Source organism: Coregonus lavaretus (genome assembly GCF_964263955.1).
Source record: "Coregonus lavaretus genome assembly, contig: HAP1_SCAFFOLD_129, whole genome shotgun sequence".
NCBI lineage: Eukaryota > Metazoa > Chordata > Actinopteri > Salmoniformes > Salmonidae > Coregonus > Coregonus lavaretus.
Window position 1 is genome coordinate 723,946 of NW_028156273.1, and position 21,782 is coordinate 745,727.

The 21,782-nt window shown below is 44.5% G+C and overlaps 1 protein-coding gene across 1 annotated transcript; it reads right to left on the reverse strand.

Moving 5' to 3' along the window:
* Positions 1 to 10,951: 10,951 nt before the first annotated feature.
* Positions 10,952 to 20,535, reverse strand: LOC311126527 (uncharacterized protein). The gene is made up of 3 exons (XM_084200522.1): positions 19,947 to 20,535; positions 12,967 to 13,236; positions 10,952 to 12,497 (listed from the first exon to the last, which is right to left on the reverse strand). The coding sequence occupies exons 1-3, from the start codon at positions 20,293 to 20,295 to the stop codon at positions 11,437 to 11,439; spliced, it is 1,680 nt and encodes a 559-aa protein (XP_084056648.1). The 5' UTR covers positions 20,296 to 20,535; the 3' UTR covers positions 10,952 to 11,436.
* Between the last annotated feature and the right edge of the window lie 1,247 nt (positions 20,536 to 21,782).

A 21,782-nucleotide genomic window follows, 5' to 3' on the forward strand; every position in this document is an offset into this window, starting at 1 on the left:
ACTAGCCAGTTACCACCTGGTACTCTGCCCTGCACCTTAGAGGCTGCTGACCTATGTGCATATTCATTGAACACTGGTCACTTATAATAATACGTTTAATATATAATATATAATCATGTTTACATACTGTTTTACCCACTTCATATGTATATACTGTATTCTAGTCAAGGCTCATCCTATATAACTACTGCTGTACACACCTTTTCTATTCACATACTATCTCTAGAACCTTTTCTATTCATATACTGTCTCTAGAACCTTTTCTATTCATATACTATCTCTAGAACCTTTTCTATTCACATACTGTCTCTAGAACATTTTCTATTCATATACTATCTCTAGAACCTTTTCTATTCATATACTATCTCTAGAACCTTTTCTATTCACATACTGTCTCTAGAACCTTTTCTATTCATATACTATCTCTAGAACCTTTTCTATTCATATACTGCCTCTAGAACCTTTTCTATTCATAAACTGTCTCTAGAACCTTTTCTATTCATATACTGTCTCTAGAACCTTTTCTATTCATATACTGTCTCTAGAACCTTTTCTATTCATATACTGTCTCTAGAACCTTTTCTATTCATATACTGTCCATTGATCGTTCTGATATTTCTTTCTTAAAAATAAATCAGTGTATTGTTTTGTTGTTAGGTATTACATTTACATTTTAGTCATTTAGCAGACGCTCTTATCCAGAGCCACTTACAGGAGCAATTAGGGTTAAGTGCCTTGCTCAAGGGCACATCGACCGATTTTTCACCTTGTCGGCTTGGGGATTAGAACCAGCGTATTACTGTTGTAGCTAGGAACATCAGCATTACTGTTGGAGCTAGAAACATCAGCATTACTGTTGGAGCTAGGAACATCAGCATTACTGTTGGAGCTAGAAACATCAGCATTACTGTTGGAGCTAGGAACATCAGCATTACTGTTGGAGCTAGAAACATCAGCATTACTGTTGGAGCTAGAAACATCAGCATTACTGTTGGAGCTAGAAACATCAGCATTACTGTTGGAGCTAGAAACATCGGCATTACTGTTGGAGCTAGAAACATCATCATTACTGTTGGAGCTAGGAACATCAGCATTACTGTTGGAGCTAGGAACATCAGCATTACTGTTGGAGCTAGGAACATCAGCATTACTGTTGGAGCTAGAAACATCATCATTACTGTTGGAGCTAGAAACATCCGCATTACCGTTGGAGCTAGGAACATCAGCATTACCGTTGGAGCTAGGAACATCAGCATTACCGTTGGAGCTAGAAACATCAGCATTACTGTTGGAGCTAGAAACATCAGCATTACTGTTGGAGCTAGGAACATCAGCATTACTGTTGGAGCTAGAAACATCCGCATTACTGTTGTAGCTAGAAACATCAGCATTACTGTTGGAGCTAGAAACATCAGCATTACTGTTGGAGCTAGAAACATCAGCATTACTGTTGGAGCTAGGAACATCAGCATTACTGTTGGAGCTAGAAACATCAGCATTACTGTTGGAGCTAGGAACATCAGCATTACTGTTGGAGCTAGAAACATTAGCATTACTGTTGGAGCTAGAAACATCAGCATTACTGTTGGAGCTAGGAACATCAGCATTACTGTTGGAGCTACAAACATCAGCATTACTGTTGAAGCTAGAAACATCAGTATTACTGTTGGAGCTAGGAACATCAGCATTACTGTTGGAGCTAGAAACATCCACATTACTGTTGGAGCTAGGAACATCAACATTACTGTTGGAGCTAGAAACATCCGCATTACTGTTGGAGCTAGAAACATCAGTATTACTGTTGGAGCTAGGAACATCAGTATTACTGTTGGAGCTAGAAACATCCGCATTACTGTTGGAGCTAGAAACATCCGCATTACTGTTGGAGCTAGAAACATTAGCATTACTGTTGGAGCTAGAAACATCAGCATTACTGTTGGAGCTAGGAACATCAGCATTACTGTTGGAGCTAGAAACATCGGCATTACTGTTGGAGCTAGAAACATCGGCATTACTGTTGGAGCTAGAAACATCAGCATTACTGTTGGAGCTAGGAACATCAGCATTACTGTTGGAGCTAGAAACATCAGCATTACTGTTGGAGCTAGAAACATCAGCATTACTGTTGGAGCTAGAAACATCCACATTACTGTTGGAGCTAGAAACATCCACATTACTGTTGGAGCTAGGAACATCAGAATTACTGTTGGAGCTAGAAACATCCACATTACTGTTGGAGCTAGAAACATCAGCATTACTGTTGGAGCTAGAAACATCAGCATTACTGTTGGAGCTAGAAACATCAGCATTACTGTTGGAGCTAGAAACATCATTTACATTTACATTTTAGTCATGTAGCAGACACTTATCCAGAGCGACGTACAGTTAGTGAGTGCATACATTTTTCATACATCAGCATTACTGTTGGAGCTAGGAACATCAGCATTACTGTTGGAGCTAGGAACATCACTATTACTGTTGGCGCTAGAAACATCAGCATTTCACTGCACCTGTGCAACCAATAACATTTGATTTGATTTGTTTGGCAGAATCATTTTGGGGTTAAAATACGTTACCCACCAGTAGGAAGATGCCGATGTGCGTCTTTCAGCCAATGCATCTTGCATGACATACAGTTGGAGTCACAAGTAATTTTTCCAACAATTGTTTACAGATTATTTCACTTATAATTCACTGTATCACAATTCCAGTGGGTCAGAAGTTGACATACACTAAGTTGATTGTGCCTTTAAACAGCTTGGAAAATTCCAGAAAATGATGTCATGGCTTTAGAAGCTTCTGATAGGCTAATTGACATATTTTTAGTCAATTGGAGGTGTACCTGTGGATGTATTTCAAGGCCTACCTTCAAACTCAGTGCCTATTTGCTTGACATCATGGGAAAATCAAAAGAAATCAGCCAAGACCTCAGACAAAAAATGGTAGACCTCCAAAAGTATGGTTCATCATTGGGAGCAATTTCCAAGCACCTGAAGGTACCATGTTCATCTGTACAAACAATAGTACGCAAGTATAAACACCATGGGACCACACAGCCGTCATACCGCTCAGGAAGAAGCCACTTTTTGGTGAAATGTCCTCTGGTCTGATGAAACAAAAATAGAACTGTTTAGCCATAATGACCATCGTTATGTTTGGAGGAATTAGAGGGGAGCTTGCAAGCCGAAGAACACCATCCCAACCGTGAAGCACGGGGGTGGCAGCATCATGCTGTGGGGGTGGTTTGCTGCAGGAGGGACTGGTGCACTTCACAAAATAGATGGCATCATGAGGAAGGAAAATGATGTGGATATATTGAAGCAACATCTCAAGACATCAGTCAGGAAGTTAAAATGTGTCTTCCAAATGGACAATGACCCCAAGCATACTTCCAAAGTTGTGGCAAAATGGCTTAAGGACAACAAAGTCAAGGTATTGGAGTGGCCATCACAAAGCCCTGACCTCAATCCTATAGAAAATGTGTGGGCAGAACTGAAAAAGCGTGTGCGAGCAAGGAGGCCTACAAACCTGATTCAGTTACACCAGCTCTGTCAGGAGGAATGGGCCAAAATTCACCCAACTTATTGTGGGAAGCTTGTGGAAGTCTACCCGTAACGTTTGACCCAAGTTAAACAATTTAAAGGCAATGCTACCAAATACTAATTGAGTGTATGTAAACTTCTGACCCACTGGGAATGTGATGAAAGAAATAAGAGCTGAAATAAATTACTCTCTACTATTCTGATATTTCACATTCTTAAAATAAAGTGGTGATCCTAACTGACCTAAGACAGGGAATATTTACTAAGGATTAAATGTCAGGAATTTTGAAAAACTGAGTTTAAATGTATTTGGCTAAGGTGTATGTAAACTTACCGACTTCAACTGTATAATCTAGTGGACGAGACAGGTTGCTTTTTAGCGGGGCGCCGTTGAAAGGAGTGATAACGGGGGGTGGCATTAAGTGTTGAGGAGGATCAGCTGAAATGGAAGATTCCTGGTGTCTGTGACGCTCGCCGTTTGGTGTGACGCAGACCCGGCGGAGAGCGGGGGGGTGAAACGGAAGAAGACGTTGTCTGTCCTGCTGAGTTTTCATGCAGAGTCTTTTTACCCGACAAGGTCAAGTTAGGATGTGTCAGTTATCCTGTGAGAGCCTTTTGGTCAAGTTAGGATGTGTCAGTTATCCCGTGAGAGCCTTTTGGTCCAGTTAGGATGTGTCAGTTATCCTGTGAGAGCCTTTTGGTCAAGTTAGGACATGTCAGTTATCCTGTGAGAGCCTTTTGGTCCAGTTAGGATGTGTCAGTTATCCTGTGAGAGCCTTTTGGTCCAGTTAGGATGTGTCGGTTATCCTGTGAGAGCCTTTTGGTCCAGTTAGGATGTGTCAGTTATCCTGTGAGAGCCTTTTGGTCAAGTTAGGATGTGTCAGTTATCCTGTGAGAGCCTTTTGGTCCAGTTAGGATGTGTCAGTTATCCTGTGAGAGCCTTTTGGTCCTAAAATACTACAGTGTTTTTAGGTTGCCAAGCTTATGGTCACGTTGCAGCAGTGTGTAGGAGTGAGATCACCTTGATGTGAGAAGTGTGCAGGAGGGCATGAGATAAAGGAATGTGTAGTATAGGCGGAGAAGGTTGTATGTGTTGGCTGTGGCGGTCCCCATGGGGCTGGAGATCGGAGGAGTCCAGTGAGAGAAAGGCAGGTTGAGGTTGCCAGGGTCAGAGTAGTACAGAAAGTGTTGTATGCTGAAGCAGTGAACAGAGTGGTAGAGGAATGTGGGTACAGCAGGGTGCGGGATCCTGAGAGGATTCCCGTGAGTAGGCAGAGACTGATGGGAAGAATGTGTGCTTCAGTAAGGTGGGCTTTTTAACATTCATTGCTAATTGGTACTGCAGAAATGGAACGTAAGTCACAGAAAATAGAGGTTGTGGTGGCAGCTGCAGAGAAGTACTTGGGATTGCGAGGTTTTACTGCAGAAGATTTGCAGGGGGGTGTCGGTTGATTGGTGGTGTTCTGTCCTCCCAGACCGTTGGCCTGGAGTAGGTTTAGATAGGGTTAAATAGTGGAATGGGGTGGTGGTTTCCAGTGAGGGCAAATAGCAGAGTCATTTTCCTTTTCCTTTCTCCCAACGTTGTATAACAGGAAGTTAATGTAGGGAGGCCGTGACTGGCCTCACACTCCAGTGCAGTAGGTGGCGGTGTGTGCTCCTAAAGGTCGGAAGCGATCTTCCAACCAAATCATAAAGAATGAGAAGGACGCTTTTTTTTCCAGCAACCTCCGTAGCTCGTTAGCAAACAGCCGAAACACTGGAGCACTTTAGACCTTTTTTTTTTGTGTATACTAGCCACAGTGTTATAAACTGTAGACGTTTTTGATGGTTACACCCATGTAATTCCATATGGACGTTGCCACTACTTGTTTGTCAGCTAAACTGGATAGTTAAGATAACCTAGCACTAGGCTAGACGCTAATGCTACCTAGCGAGCTAACGATCCCCCAACCATGAGTTTCACTAAGCTACTCCCCTCCTGTTAAAGAAGAGGAGGTCTGCTGGACGGAGAAAGAAGCTCTAGGGGCTGAACGTTATCGTGGAAGAAGAAGGGGAAAGACATTACAGTGAAAAGAGAGGAAGGAAATTACTGTCACAGGGAAAGAAGAGGTAAAATATACTTTTGGAATGAAAAAGGAAGAGGAGGCGATTACATTGAAAGAGGAGGGAGAGGGTGTTACGGTAAAACTAAGAGGAGGAAGAGGGTGTTACGGTAAAACTAAGAGGAGGGAGAGGGTGTTACGGTAAAACTAAGAGGAGGAAGAGGGTGTTACGGTAAAATAAGAGGAGGGAGAGGGTGTTACGGTAAAACTAAGAGGAGGGAGAGGGTGTTACGGTAAAACTAAGAGGAGGAAGAGGGTGTTACGGTAAAACTAAGAGGAGGAAGAGGGTGTTACAGTTAAATAAGAGGAGAAAAGAAAGAGGCAGAGATGACTGTCACAGTGAAAGAGGCGGAGATGACTGTCACAGTGAAAGAGGCGGAGATGACTGTCACAGTGAAAGAGGCGGAGATGACTGTCACAGTGAAAGAGGCGGAGATGACTGTCACAGTGAAAGAGGCGGAGATGACTGTCACAGTGAAAGAGGCGGAGATGACTGTCACAGTGAAAGAGGCGGAGATGACTGTCACAGTGAAAGAGGCGGAGATGACTGTCACAGTGAAAGAGGCGGAGATGACTGTCACAGTGAAAGAGGCGGAGATGACTGTCACAGTGAAAGAGGCGGAGATGACTGTCACAGTGAAAGAGGCGGAGATGACTGTCACAGTGAAAGAGGCAGAGATGACTGTCACAGGGAAAGAGGCAGAGATGACTGTCACAGTGAAAGAGGCGGAGATGACTGTCACAGTGAAAGAGGCTGAGATGACTGTCACAGTGAAGAGGCGGAGATGACTGTCACAGTGAAAGAGGCGGAGATGACTGTCACAGTGAAAGAGGCGGAGATGACTGTCACAGTGAAAGAGGGGGAGATGACTGTCACAGTGAAAGAGGCGGAGATGACTGTCACAGTGAAAGAGGCGGAGATGACTGTCACAGTGAAAGAGGCGGAGATGACTGTCACAGTGAAAGAGGCGGAGATGACTGTCACAGTGAAAGAGGCGGAGATGACTGTCACAGTGAAAGAGGCTGAGATGACTGTCACAGTGAAGAGGCGGAGATGACTGTCATAGTGAAAGAGGCGGAGATGACTGTCATAGTGAAAGAGGCTGAGATGACTGTCACAGTGAAAGAGGCGGAGATGACTGTCACAGTGAAAGAGGCGGAGATGACTGTCACAGTGAAAGAGGCGGAGATGACTGTCACAGGGAAAGAGGGGGAGATGACTGTCACAGGGAAAGAGGCTGAGATGACTGTCATAGTGAAAGAGGCGGAGATGACTGTCACAGTGAAAGAGGCAGAGATCACTGTCACAGGGAAAGAGGCTGAGATGACTGTCACTGTGAAAGAGGCTGAGATGACTGTCACAGTGAAAGAGGCGGAGATGACTGTCACAGGGAAAGAGGCGGAGATGAATGTCACAGGGAAAGAGGCTGAGATGACTGTCACAGGGAAAGAGGGGGAGATGACTGTCACAGGGAAAGAGGCAGAGATGACTGTCATAGTGAAAGAGGCGGAGATGACTGTCACAGTGAAAGAGGCGGAGATGACTGTCACAGGGAAAGAGGGGGAGATGACTGTCACAGGGAAAGAGGGGGAGATGACTGTCACAGTGAAAGAGGCTGAGATGACTGTCACAGGGAAAGAGGTGGAGATGACTGTCATAGTGAAAGAGGCTGAGATGACTGTCACAGTGAAAGAGGCGGAGATGACTGTCACAGTGAAAGAGGCGGAGATGACTGTCACAGGGAAAGAGGCTGAGATGACTGTCACAGGGAAAGAGGGGGAGATGACTGTCACAGTGAAAGAGGCTGAGATGACTGTCACAGGGAAAGAGGTGGAGATGACTGTCATAGTGAAAGAGGCGGAGATGACTGTCACAGGGAAAGATGCGGAGATGACTGTCACAGTGATAGAGGCAGAGATGACTGTCACAGGGAAAGCCTTCAGGGTGAAAGAGGAGGAGGATGTTTCAGTAGTAGAAGAGGAGAAAGCTTTGAGCTGATGAAGATGAGGGGGAGGAGGAAGAGATGACTGTCACAGTGGAAGAGGGGATTGACAGGGAGGAGGAAGAGATGACTGTCACAGCGGAAGAGGGGATTGACAGGGAGGAGGAAGAGATGACTGTCACAGCGGAAGAGGGGATTGACAGGGAGGAGGAAGAGATGACTGTCACAGCGGAAGAGGGGATTGACAGGGAGGAGGAAGAGATGACTGTCACAGCGGAAGAGGGGATTGACAGGGAGGAGGAAGAGATGACTGTCACAGTGGAAGAGGGGATTGACAGGGAGGAAGAAGAGATGACTGTCACAGTGGGGAGGAAGAAGAGATGACTGTCACAGTGGAAGAAGGGATTGACAGGGAGGAGGAAGAGATGACTGTCACAGTGGAAGAGGGGATTGACAGGGAGGAAGAAGAGATGACTGTCACAGTGGAAGAGGGGATTGCCAGGGAGGAGGAAGAGATGACTGTCACAGTGGAAGAGGGGATTGCCAGGGAGGAGGAAGAGATGACTGTCACAGTGGAAGAGGGGATTGCCAGGGAGGAGGAAGAGATGACTGTCACAGTGGAAGAGGGGATTGCCAGGGAGGAGGAAGAGCATCTGTAGGTGTCATACAACGCTCTACCTCTTGGTCTGTAATATCAGTAGTATTTTGATTTCAATAAGAAAATTGGCAATTCCAGCGTTATGGACATTACATTCGTATGGAGGACTAAAAGTGCCACAATTAAATAAATAAATACACCATTAAATAATTACTTAAATGTGTCATTAATTAATTAAAATTAGAATTAAATACATAAATGTGTTATTAAATGTGTCATTAATTAATTCAAATACCGATTCATTTTATGTAAAATACATATATAATAATTTCACTATTTACATTTACATTTCATGGTCCTGCGTTGGAGTGCTTCCTGAATTACTTAAAACTGTCAAACTGACCCATCAAAAGTTGGTAGGCGGAACCTAACGCCTGATTGGTTACCCTCTGCATCAAGCCAAGACAAATCAATTCCGGATAATGTCAGCAGGTCCTGCTTCTACATCCTCTGCTAAGTTTAAAATGTCTCTAACCAACTCCCTGGAAAGTTCACGGAGATCCTCCATTGTCTCTATCCAGGTTGGCCTACTCTACTTCAGACCAAAGCAATGGATCAGACTAGATTCGCGTTAGCCCCGCCCACTGACTTTGATGGGTCAGTTTGACAGTTTTAAGTAATTCATGAATCACTGCAATGCAGGATCATGAAATGTAAATGTAAATAGTGAAATAATTATATATGTATTTTACATAAAATGAATCGGTATTTGAATTAATTAATGATACATTTAATTACACATTTATGTATTTAATTCTAATTTTAATTAATTAATGACACATTTAAGTAATTATTTAATGGTGTATTTATTTATTTAATTGTGGCACTTTTAGTCCTCCATACATTCGCACCCAAAATCACAACTTTAATGTCTCACAGATTGGACCAACAAAATATAGGCCTAAATGAAATGCTTGATGTGTGTCTGTAGTACCCCTTGGGGGGAGCGCACACCCCAAAAAGCGGACTTCTAAATTGGCATGTTGGAGAAATAAAGGAAAAATAATAAACATGACGGATGTTACATGAAATGGACAAGCTGTCTGGGGAAACTGGACATACGGTGCCTTGATGTCTTCATTTGATTGTTACAAAGTAGGATTTAAATGGATTTAATGGTCTTTTTTTTGTCAACAATCTACAAAATTCTATACTGTCAAAGTGGAATATATATTTTATTTTATTTTAGATAAATAAACAATTCATAGCTGTTTAGGCAAGCCTAAATTAGTTCAGGATAGAAATGTGGCTTAACAAATCACATAATAAGTTATGGACTCACTCTGTGTGACATAATAGGTGTTGACATGATTTTTTAATGACTAACCCTTCCCCTGTCCCCATATACAACATCTGTAAGGTCCCTCAGTCAAGTATTGATTTTCAAGCACAGATTCAACTACAAAGACCAGGGAGCTTTTCGAAAGCCTCATAAAGAAGTGCAGTGATTGGTAGATGGGTAACAATAACAAATCAGACATTGAATATATCTTTAAGGATGGTCAAGTTAATAATGATGCTGTGGATGGTGTATTAAACCACCCAGACACATCAAAGATGCAGTCGTCCTTCTGAACTGAGCTGCAGGAGAGGAAGGAAACTGCTCAGGGACGTCACCATGAGGCCATTGGTCAGGTGAGCCTGTGGTCTCAATTAAATAGAGTAGGCTATATGCGTGGGTGGAGAAGCACAGGGCAGCTGTCCTTCCAAGGAAATTAACATCCTTATGGATGTCACCATGAGGCCATTGGTGATTTTAAAACAGCTACAGAGTTCAATGTCTGTGACGGTAGAAAACTAAGGATGGATCAACAACATTGTAGTGCAGGGGTCTCCAACTTTTTCTAGCATGAGAGCTACTTTTTTTTTTAAAGAATAACACAGCCATGTCTCAGACTGCCCATCTTAATATTTTCTTTTTATTGGCCAGTCTGAGACATGGCTTTTTCTTTGCAACTCTGCCTAGAAGGTCAGCATCCCGGAGTCGCCGCTTCACTGTTGACGTTGAGACTGGTGTTTTGCGGGTACTATTTAATGAAGCTGCCAGTTGAGGAGCTTTGAGGCGCCTGTTTCTCAAACTAGACACTCTGTCCTCTTGCTCAGTTGTGCACCGGGGCCTCCCACTCCTCTTTCTATTCTGGTTAGAGCCAGTTTGCGCTGTTCTGTGAAGAGTAGTACACAGCGTTATACGAGATCTTCAGTTTATTGGCAATTTCTCGCATGGAATAGCCTTCATTTCTCAGAACAAGAATAGACTGACGAGTTTCAGAAGAAAGTTATTTGTTTCTGGCCATTTTGAGCCTGTAATTGAACCCACAAGTTAATTTCTAAGTGACCCCAAACTTTGGTAGTGTATTTCTAGGGAAGAAAACATGGACAGGTTCTTCGTGATTATCGACTCTACCAAACTTAGTTTGAAATGTTTTTTGAGGATGTTTTGGCTTGCAATACAGCTTTGCTAACATCGATTTCGAACCAAGGTAAAATTAGTTTTATATTGGATATTCGGTTCTCTCTTATCAATAGCTATTGAACCAAACACGCCACGACTATGAAGATGGTATATTCTGAATCAGGGTTGGATGGAGAAAGATTCCCCACTTATTTTTATAATAACATTTCCGTTTTCAATGCGTGCCATGACTATGAAAATGATATATTCTGAATCGGGGGAGAATTTAAAAAATCCACGGCTTGACTTTTTTTAAAAAATGTTGTTTATTTTTTGGTTTTGCTTTCAATCTTAAATAGCTCTTACACAAAGCTTGACATACATATCAAGTGATATGATACGTGATTTTATACAGTACAAAATGAAACAACAGTATATGAGAAGTACATTACATTATAAAATGAAACAGAATATAAGAAGTACATTACAGTACAAAATGAAACAACAGTATATTAGAAGTACATTACATTATAAAATGAAACAGAATATTAGAAGTACATTACAGTATAAGAGGTGGAGGTGGACCTCTCAGTGACTTCCCGGTAGGGAGTGAGGCCACTCTTATCAAACTCTATGGGCCTAGAAAACACTAAGAAGCAGGCTTTGCAATTTGTGTGTGAACTGCACCCAGATATGAACACAAATAATACTAAGCTTACTACTGTCAATCCTCAACACCCCGCTCAAGGCCTTGGGGCACCAAACTTCTAAAGGTGCCCTTTGACCTCTCCCAACCCCATCAGTGTGTTCTCTGATGTGAAGTCAGGGTTCCAATTTGAGCGAATCTCTTCCCACACTGATCACAGCTATAAGGTCTCTCTCCTGTGTGCCTTCTCTGGTGCACTTTCAATGTTCCCGATTGAGCAAAACACTTCCCACAGTCAGAGCAGTGGTAAGGCCTCTCTCCTGTGTGTGTTCTCTGGTGTGATATCAGTTCACTTGAGGTGGTAAAGCTTTTCCCACAGTCAGAGCAGTGGTAAGGTTTCTCTCCAGTGTGTATTCTCTTGTGTATAGTCAGGTTTGATGACTGAGTGAATCTCTTCCCACACTGATCACAGCCATAAGGCCTCTCTCCTGTGTGTGTTCTCTGGTGTAATATCAGTTCACTTGAGGTGGTAAAGCTTTTCCCACACCGGTCACAGCCATAAGGCCTCTCTCCTGTGTGTGTTCTCTGGTGTGTCATCAGTTCAGGTGAGGTCTTAAAGCTTTTCCCACATTCGGTGCAGGGGTATGGTTTCTCTCCAGTGTGTATTCTCTTGTGTACAGTCAAGGAGTATGATCGAGTAAATCTCTTCCCACATTGATCGCAGCTATAAGAATTCTCTCCTGTATGGACTATTTGGTGGTTTCTAAGGTTTGATGAAGAGGTGAAGTGCTCTCCACCATCAGTGTAATGGTAGGGTTGCTCTACGGTGTGAGTTTGTTGATGTGCTGCCAGGGAGTCCGATCGATTAAATCTCTTCCCACATTGATCACAGCTATAAGAATTCTCTCCTGTGTGGATTCTCCGGTGTCTTCTAAGGTTTGATGAAATGGTGAATCTCTGTCCACAGTCAGAGCAATGGAAAGGTTTCTCTCCTGTGTATACTCGCTGGTGTGATATCAGTTTGTTTGAGTAAGTAAAGCTCATTCCACAATCAGAGCAGCGGTAAGTTTTCTTCCCTGTAAGTATCCACTGGTGTTTCTTGAGGTGTTCTGATCTGGAGAGACTCTTCTCTGCCTCGTCAGCATCATGATGTTGGTTAGCCTCCCCAGATAATAAGCCCCTGCTACTGAGAGAGTGACAGATAGGACTGTCCCCTGTGAAACAAAGACAGACAGTTATGGTTCCTTCTTCGTATCGAAGAAAGATCTAGTCCAGGGCTGCCCAACCCTCTTCCTGGAGATCTACTGTCCTGTAGGTTTTCAGTCCAACCCTAATTTAGCATATCGGATTCAGCTAGTTAAGGTCTTGTTGAGCAGCTAATAAGTAGAATCAGGTGTGTTAAATTAGAGTTGGCCTGATAACCCACAGGACGATACATCTCCAGGAAGAGGGTTGGGCAGCCCTGGACTAGTCTCAGCTTTTCACACTCTTGTGATCGGATTTAAGCATTTTGGATGGGTTTAAAATATTAAATGGAAAATAGTATTACATCTTCAAAATTGTCGATGTATCCAAGGAATGCTTGTAACGATACTACATCTTTAAACGTATTGTATTTAGTGGTAATTAATTACATCCAGGGAGTGTCCCAAAATAAATGTATATGTTTCAGCATAAACCCACCTAGTTCCGATGTTTTCCTGCAGTCCACGAGCCAAATAGACACCCTCTTCAGATCCCAGAGTCTTTTACTTTGATCAGTCAAATTTCCCTCTACCTCCTCGTCTCCTCCTCTGGCAGTTCCACTCAGCCCTGGTGTTTTCCTCCAGTCAACCAGCCTCACAGACAACCTCTTCAGACCCAGCAGTAAGGGGCTACTGGGAGGGGCACGACCGGGGGCCTCGGGGAGAGGGAGGGGGGAGGAGGGTGGTAGGAGGATGGGACAGGTTTCTCCTGTAAACCCAAAAAGAGGGTAGAGGTGTTTTCATATTTGTACACTGTCTGGAATGAGCCTAGTCAATGTGACCTGATGACTCCAGAGACAGGACTCTGCTAACAAGAAAGATCAAGAACAAGAGAAAGAAGAAGAAGAACAGGAAGAGGCATTTTTACATTTACATTTTAGTCATTTAGCAGACGCTCTTATCCAGAGCGACTTACAGGAGCAATTAGGGTTAAGTGCCTTGCTCAAGGGCACATCGACAGAGGCCTGGTGGAGGCCTGGTGGAGTTGATCATCTGTCAAATGGGTCATTCATTTAGCTGTTGATCATCTGTCAAATGGGTCAAATATTTAGCTGTTGATCATCTGTCAAATGGGTCATCATTTAGCTGTTGATCATCTGTCAAATGGGTCATTCATTTAGCTGTTGATCATCTGTCAAATGGGTCATCATTTAGCTGTTGATCATCTGTCAAATGGGTCATCATTTAGCTGTTGATCATCTGTCAAATGGGTCATAATTTAGCTGTTGATCATCTGTCAAATTGATCATTTATTTAGCTGTTAATCATCTGTCAAATGATATCAAGAAAGATCAAGAACAAGAGAAAGAAGAACAGAACGTCTCTACCTCCCTGTATGTCAGACGTCTCTACCTCCCTGTCTGTCAGTCAGACATCTCTACCTCCCTGTCTGTCAGATGGCTCTACCTCCCTGTCTGTCAGTCAGACATCTCTACCTCCCTGTCTCTCTGTCAGACGTCTCTACCTCCCCGTCTGTCAGATGTCTCTACCTCCCTCCCTGTCAGTCAGACATCTCTACCTCCCTGTCTCTCTGTCAGACGTCTCTACCTCCCTCCCTGTCAGATGTCTCTACCTCCCTCCCTGTCTGTCAGATGTCTCTACCTCCCTGTCTGCCTGTCAGATGTCTCTACCTCCCCGTCTGTCAGTCAGACGTCTCTACCTCCCTGTCTCCCTGTCAGATGGCTCTACCTCCCTGTCTGTCAGTCAGACATCTCTACCTCCCTGTCTCTCTGTCAGACGTCTCTACCTCCCTCCCTGTCTGTCAGATGTCTCTACCTCCCTCCCTGTCTGTCAGATGTCTCTACCTCCCTCCCTGTCTGTCAGATGTCTCTACCTCCCTCCCTGTCTGTCAGATGTCTCTACCTCCCTGTCTCCCTGTCAGATGTCTCTACCTCCCTGTCTGTCAGATGTCTCTACCTCCCTCCCTGTCTGTCAGATGTCTCTACCTCCCTCCCTGTCTGTCAGATGTCTCTACCTCCCTCCCTGTCTGTCAGATGTCTCTACCTCCCTGTCTCCCTGTCAGATATCTCTACCTTCCTGTCTGTCAGGCAGCATTCTAGGTGACTACCTCATGAAGCTGGTTGAGAGAATGCCAAGAGTGTACAAAGCCGTCATCAAGGCAAAGGGTGGCTATTGAGTAGGTTTATAGTCGTCGGGTGAGGTTGTGTCTCTCTCTGGCGGGAGGTAAGCTTGGCTTATATGGCTTATATAAGCTTATATGGTGTCGAGTAAAGCTTAAACTATGTATTTAGATTGTAGTTAGGTATTGTAGGTAGTCATCGTAGGTTATTGTATGTAAGTATTGTAAGTATTGTATTCGGCTGAGCACGGTGAAGCACGAGGATAGCTAAACCACTACCTAGACTAGCTAGCGGATAGCTACTGGTAACTATTAGCAACTGTGGATAGTTGTTTCACGCTTAAGAGTACCTGTAATTATGCCAGCTAGCTGCGTACCATTCAGCTGTTATTCTAACCTCATTGTCTGAAGCGTTAACGTTAGGTAGTAAGTAGCTACTGTGCTCGAAATGTAGCTAGCTTGTTGCTACCTGGATAGCTAACTAAACAATAGCTGGAACGACCTAGTGAACAGACGCGAACTGGCTGAGTCGATTCAGTGGCTAGCTTTGCACTTGGCTAGCTAACAGTAGCTGCTAGGGGTAAGTTATAACCTACATTTGTGTTTTCTTTTTACATACTGGTAACCAGAGTCGTTCAAGGGAATTCGGGACATGGGTGACTAGTTAACGTTAGCTTGGCTCTCTCTTTGTGTTCGTGCCGTGGGAAGAGGTTTTTTTTCGTTGGCAGAAAGCAATGTCTAGCTAGTATGCTAACTATTCTAGCTAACTAACTGGCTGAATAAGTTGATGATGGACTCGCTCAAGCTGTCGGGACTAACCCACAACGTTAGACACGGACACAAATGATCTGCTTGGCGTGTTGACACACTGGTGGTTTGTTGTGGCCGAGTATTGGTGCTAAACCGTGTTGTTGGAGGCTGGCATGCTAGTTGGCTATGGCGTCATAGGAATAGCTGCCCTGGACGGTTTTCACTGAAGAATACTGTACCAAATTAGCTAGCTGAATAAACTAAGTTAGTCTATTCCTAGAAAACATTGAACCGCTGTAGTTTACAACAATTATAGTTTCTGAGGTGGAAGTTGGGAGAGTTATATTTGGGTGTTTCAGTGAAACATTAGTGAGGGAGGCCCCGCTCTCTCGCTTTCCCAGATGTTTAGTTCATTTCATTCCGATCTCCTTTGCATTATTGTAGCCATTTTCTGTAGCGTCTGTCTATCCCTGTTCTCTCCTCTCTGCACAGGCTATACAAACGCCTCACACCGCGTGGCTGCTGCCTCTCTAACCTGGTGGTCCCTGCACGCATGACCCACGTGGAGTTCCACATCTCCAACAGCCAATGGAACTGCCGTTCTACGGCCAACAAGGCAGAGTTCATCTCAGCCTATGCTACCCTCCAGTCCCTCGACTTCTTGGCGCTGACGGAAACATGGATTACCACTGAAAACACTGCCACTCCTACTGCTCTCTCCTCGTCTGACCATGTGTTCTCGCATACCCCGAGAGCATCTGGTCAGCGGGGTGGTGGCACAGGAATCCTCATCTCTCCCAAGTTGACATTCTCTCTTTTTCCCCTGACCCATCTGTCTATCTCCTCATTTGAATTCCATGCTGTCACAGTCACTAGCCCATTCAAGCTTAACATCCTTATCATTTATCGCCCTCCAGGTTCCCTTGGAGCGTTCATCAATGAGCTTGACGCCTTGATAAGTTCCTTTCCTGAGGATGGCTCACCCCTCACAGTTCTGGGTGACTTTAACCTCCCTACGTCTACCTTTGACTAATTTCTCTCTGCCTCCTTCTTTCCACTCCTCTCCTCTTTTGACCTCACCCTCTCACATACTCTATCCTCTTCCATCCTATCATCTCTTCCCTCTGCTCAATCCTTCTCCCTCCAATCTCCTGATTCTGCCTCCTCAACCCTCCTCTCCTCCCTTTCTGCAACCTTTGACTCTCTATGTCCCCTATCCTCCCGGCCGGCTCGGTCCTCCCCTCCTGCTCTGTGACTTGACGACTCATTGCGAGCTCACAGAACAGGGCTCCGGGCAGCCGAGCGGAAATGGAGGAAAACTAGACTCCCTGCGGACCTGGCATCTTTTCACTCCCTCCTCTCTACATTTTCTTCCTCTGTTTCTGCTGCTAAAGACACTTTCTACCACTCTAAATTCCAAGCATCTGCCTCTAACCCTAGGAAGCTCTTTGCCACCTTCTCCTCCCTGCTGAATCCCCCCCCCCTTCCCCCTCCCTCTCTGTGGATGACTTTGTCAACCATTTTGAAAAGAAGGTTGACGACATCCGATCCTCGTTTGTTAAGTCAAATGACACTGCTGGTCCTGCTCACACTGCCCCTACCCTATTCTTGGCGTGACCCTGGACAACACCCTGTCGTTCTCCGCTAACATCAAGGCGGTGACCCGATCCTGTAGGTTCATGCTCTACAACATTCGGAGAGTACGACCCTGCCTTACACAGGAAGCGCACAGGTCCTAATCCAGGCACTTGTCATCTCCCGTCTGGATTACTCCAACTCGCTGTTGGCTGGGCTCCCTGCCTGTGCCATTAAACCCCTACAACTCATCCAGAATGCCGCAGCCCGTCTGGTGTTCAACCTTCCCAAGTTCTCTCACGTCACCCCGCTCCTCCGTACACTCCACTGGCTTCCAGTTGAAGCTCGCATCTGCTACAAGACCATGGTGCTTGCCTACGGAGCTGTGAGGGGAACGGCACATCCATACCTTCAGGCTCTGATCAGTCCCTACACCCAAACGAGGGCATTGCGTTCATCCACCTCTGGCCTGCTGGCCCCACTACCTCTGCGGAAGCACAGTTCCCACTCAGCCCAGTCAAAACTGTTCGCTGCTCTGGCACCCCAATGGTGGAACAAGCTCCCTCATGACGCCAGGACAGCGGTGTCACTCACCACCTTCAGGAGACACTTGAAACCCCACCTCTTTAAGGAATACCTGGGATAGGATAAAGTAATCCTTCTAACCCCCCACATTGTATGATTTTTAAGTAATTAATTTGCAAGTTATTGCATGACATAAGTATTTGATACATCAGATAGGCAGAACTTAATATTTGGTACAGAAACCTTTGTTTGCAATTACAGAGATCATACGCTTCCTGTAGGTCTTGACCAGGTTTGCACACACTGCAGCAGGGATTTTGGCCCACTCCTCCATACAGACCTTCTCCAGATCCTTCAGGTTTCGGAGCTGTCGCTGGGCAATACGGACTTTCAGCTCCCTCCAAAGATTTTCTATTTGGTTCAGGTCTGGAGACTGGCTAGGCCACTCCAGGACCTTGAGATGCTTCTTGCGGAGCCACTCCTTAGTTGCCCTGGCTGTGTGTTTCGGGTCGTTGTCATGCTGGAAGACCCAGCCACGACCCATCTTCAATGCTCTTACTGAGGGAAGGAGGTTGTTGGCCAAGATCTCGCGATACATGGCCCCGTCCATCCTCCCCTCAATACGGTGCAGTCGTCCTGTCCCCTTTGCAGAAAAGCATCCCCAAAGAATGATGTTTCCACCTCCATGCTTCACGGTTGGGATGGTGTTCTTGGGGTTGTACTCATCCTTCTTCTTCCTCCAAACACGGCGAGTGGAGTTTAGACCAAAAAGCTCTATTTTTGTCTCATCAGACCACATGACCTTCTCCCATTCCTCCTCTGGATCATCCAGATGGTCATTGGCAAACTTCAGACGGGCCTGGACATGCGCTGGCTTGAGCAGGGGGACCTTGCGTGCGCTGCAGGATTTTAATTCATGACGGCGTAGTGTGTTACTAATGGTTTTCTTTGAGACTGTGGTCCCAGCTCTCTTCAGATCATTGACCAGGTCCTGCCATGTAGTTCTGGGCTGATCCCTCACCTTCCTCATGATCATTAATGCCCCACGAGGTGAGATCTTGCATGGAGCCCCATACCGAGGGTGATTGACCGTCATCTTGAACTTCTTCCATTTTCTAATAATTGCGCCAACAGTTGTTGCCTTCTCACCAAGCTGCTTGCCTATTGTCCTGTAGCCCATCCCAGCCTTGTGCAGGTCTACAATTGTATCCCTGATGTCCTTACACAGCTCTCTGGTCTTGGCCATTGTGGAGAGGTTGGAGTCTGTTTGATTGAGTGTGTGGACAGGTGTCTTTTATACAGGTAACGAGTTCAAACAGGTGCAGTTAATACAGGTAATGAGTGGAGAACAGGAGGGCTTCTTAAAGAAAAACTAACAGGTCTGTGAGAGCCGGAATTCTTACTGGTTGGTAGGTGATCAAATACTTATGTCATGCAATAAAATGCAAATTAATTACTTAAAAATCATACAATGTGATTTTCTGGATTTTTGTTTTAGATTCCGTCTCTCACAGTTGAAGTGTACCTATGATAAAAAATTACAGACCTCTACATGCTTTGTAAGTAGGAAAACCTGCAAAATCGGCAGTGTATCAAATACTTGTTCTCCCCACTGTATATATACACACATTATAGACTACAATATTATGCAAAGTTTGTATTGATCATATTGATTTTTTCATTTCCATTCTGAATAGAGAGGGGGGGGGCTTTTTGTGCCACTGTACCCTTTAAGCCCCCAGATAAATGTCACATCTACAAAAATTGCATCTATGTATAACAATGCAAGGTTCATTTAAACAGTAAAATACGACTAAATGCATTAAAACATTTAAGCTGTGAATTCCTGAAATCTATTATCTTGTTGTGGTTCACCAAGTTATGTTGCTACTATGTGGCTGTGACATCATCCAGGCATTGACTGCTAGCAGGAAAAACCCATCGTTTCAATTGGCAAGAAATAGTAATTCATGCCCATGAAATATGCTACCATTATCTGTGGGTCACCTCAATGCAAAACATTTTATTGCAGCTTTGAAATTGTCCAGTGGAAACTTACACAACTGGCAATACGTTAATAATAAAACATCTGATTGGCTTAGAATAAAACTGTTACGGATATAACAACCAGATTAATTGGCTGAAACATTAAACAGCAGGAAATGTTTTTGTTAGTTTTTTAAATCCAAAGATGTAGGTGGGCTTAATGGGTACGTGGGCTTGGGTTTAATAGGTACGCTTACCCTAATTGTTTCATCAGCAACACATGCCAACAGAGGGCACACCGAGCGAGTTGGTAGGGGTGAGGGGCTGGTTTGGAATTCACTGAATGAATTTGAGAGTGGTTATATTTCTCCAGCCCTCAGCTGTTTACCAAAACAAGTGTCAGGGCACCCATTTTGTTTCTGTTTAAATCCCGGACTGCCCCTTTAAAACCACACATCAGTTCAACAACAGCAGAGTTACTGCCCCTGTTAAGATATACTCACTGGTGTTAATCAGATCTCCAACCTCCTCTTCCTCCTCCTCTTTCACTCTGAAAACTTCCTTCTCTTCTTCTTTCACTCTGAAAACTTCCTTCTCTTCTTCTTTCACTCTGAAAACGTCCTTCTCTTCTTCTTTCACTCTGAAAACGTCCTTCTCTTCTTCTTTCACTCTGAAAACGTCCTTCTCTTCTTCTTTCACTCTGAAAGCTTCCTTCTCTTCTTCTTTCACGGTAACAGCCTCACCCTCTACTTCTTGTTTTACTGTAACAGCCTCCTCTTTCACTGGAGCTTCTTTCTCCGTCCAGCAGACCTCCTCTTCTTTAGCAGGAGGAGAGTAGCTTAGTGAGCTCATGGTCGGGGATGTTAGCTAGCTAGCTAGTAAGTTAGCATTAGTGACTAGGCTAGTGATTTAGCAAGCCAGCTAGCTGGTTACTAACAACGTAAAAATAAAATGGAGTAACTAGCTATATGACAGAAGTGCATTTAAAACACAGTGGCTAATATACAGCGAAACAGTCCAAAGAGCATGAATGTTTCAGCTTTGTTGGCTAGCAAGCTACCGAGGTGACCGACTACCTGTTGTCGTTGAAGAAGCGTCCCGTCCACTAGAATATACGTCACACCGCCAGCGTCACCTGAAAGACCCACATCGTCATCTGCTGACTGGAGTGGGTAACGCAGTTGAGATACATTTTTTTATTGAATTTCCAGACAAAAAGTTGATTTGTAATCATTTTCTTATTTGTAATATATTTTCTTAAATAATAATATTATATTGATATGTACAAAGAGAAGCACGTGTTGATTGATTAGTGAAGTGAGAATTTTAAATAACTTTATATTTAGTCACAGCCACATTTAAGGCCATTTCTTATTCATTCAGTCAAACAGACACATTTCGGTTGAATGCATTCAGTTGTGCCACTGACTAGGTATCCCCTTTACCAAACGCTCTGCACCATGGTTTATCAGTGATCAACGTTTTATCAACGCTGCAGGAAGTAAACTGGAGAGCACATCTGTAGCCATGAAATGCTTTGAAAGGCTGGTCATGGCTCACATCAACACCATCATCCCAGACACACTGGACACACTCCAATTCGCATACCGCACCAACAGATCCACAGACGACTTAATCTCTATTGCAGTCCACACTGCCCTTTCCCACCTGGTCAAAAAATAAACATCTAAGTGAGAATGCTGTTTATTGACTACAGCTCAGCGTTCAACACCATAGTGCCCTCCAAGCTCATCACTGAACTAATGTGGTCCTCTGTAGCTCAGCTGGTAGAGCATGGCGCTTGTAACGCCAGGGTAGTGGGTTCGATCACCGGGACCACCCATACGTAAAAATGTATGCGCACATGACTGTAAGTCGCTTTGGATAAAAGCGTCTGCAAAAAAGGCATATTATTATTATTATTATTATGACGGGCCACCCCCAGGTGGTGAGGGTAGGTAACAACACATCCTTCACATTGACCCTCAACACGGGGGCCCCTCAGGGGTGAGTGCTCAGTCCCCTCCTGTACTCCCTGTTCACCCATGAAAGGGTGGCAACGCAAGAGTCTAACACCATCATTTAGTTAGCAGACGACACGACGGTGGTAGGCCTGATCACCGACGGCGATGAGACAGCCTACAGGGAGGAGGTCAGAGACCTGTGGTGCCAGGACAACAACCTCTCCATCAACGTCAGCAAGACAAAGGAGCTGATCGAGGACTACAGGACACACGGGGGGGACCGAGCAAGCCCCCATTCACATCGACAGGGCTGTAGTGGAGTGGGTTGAGAGCTTCAAGTTCATAAGTGTCCACATCACTAAGGACCTCTTTTTG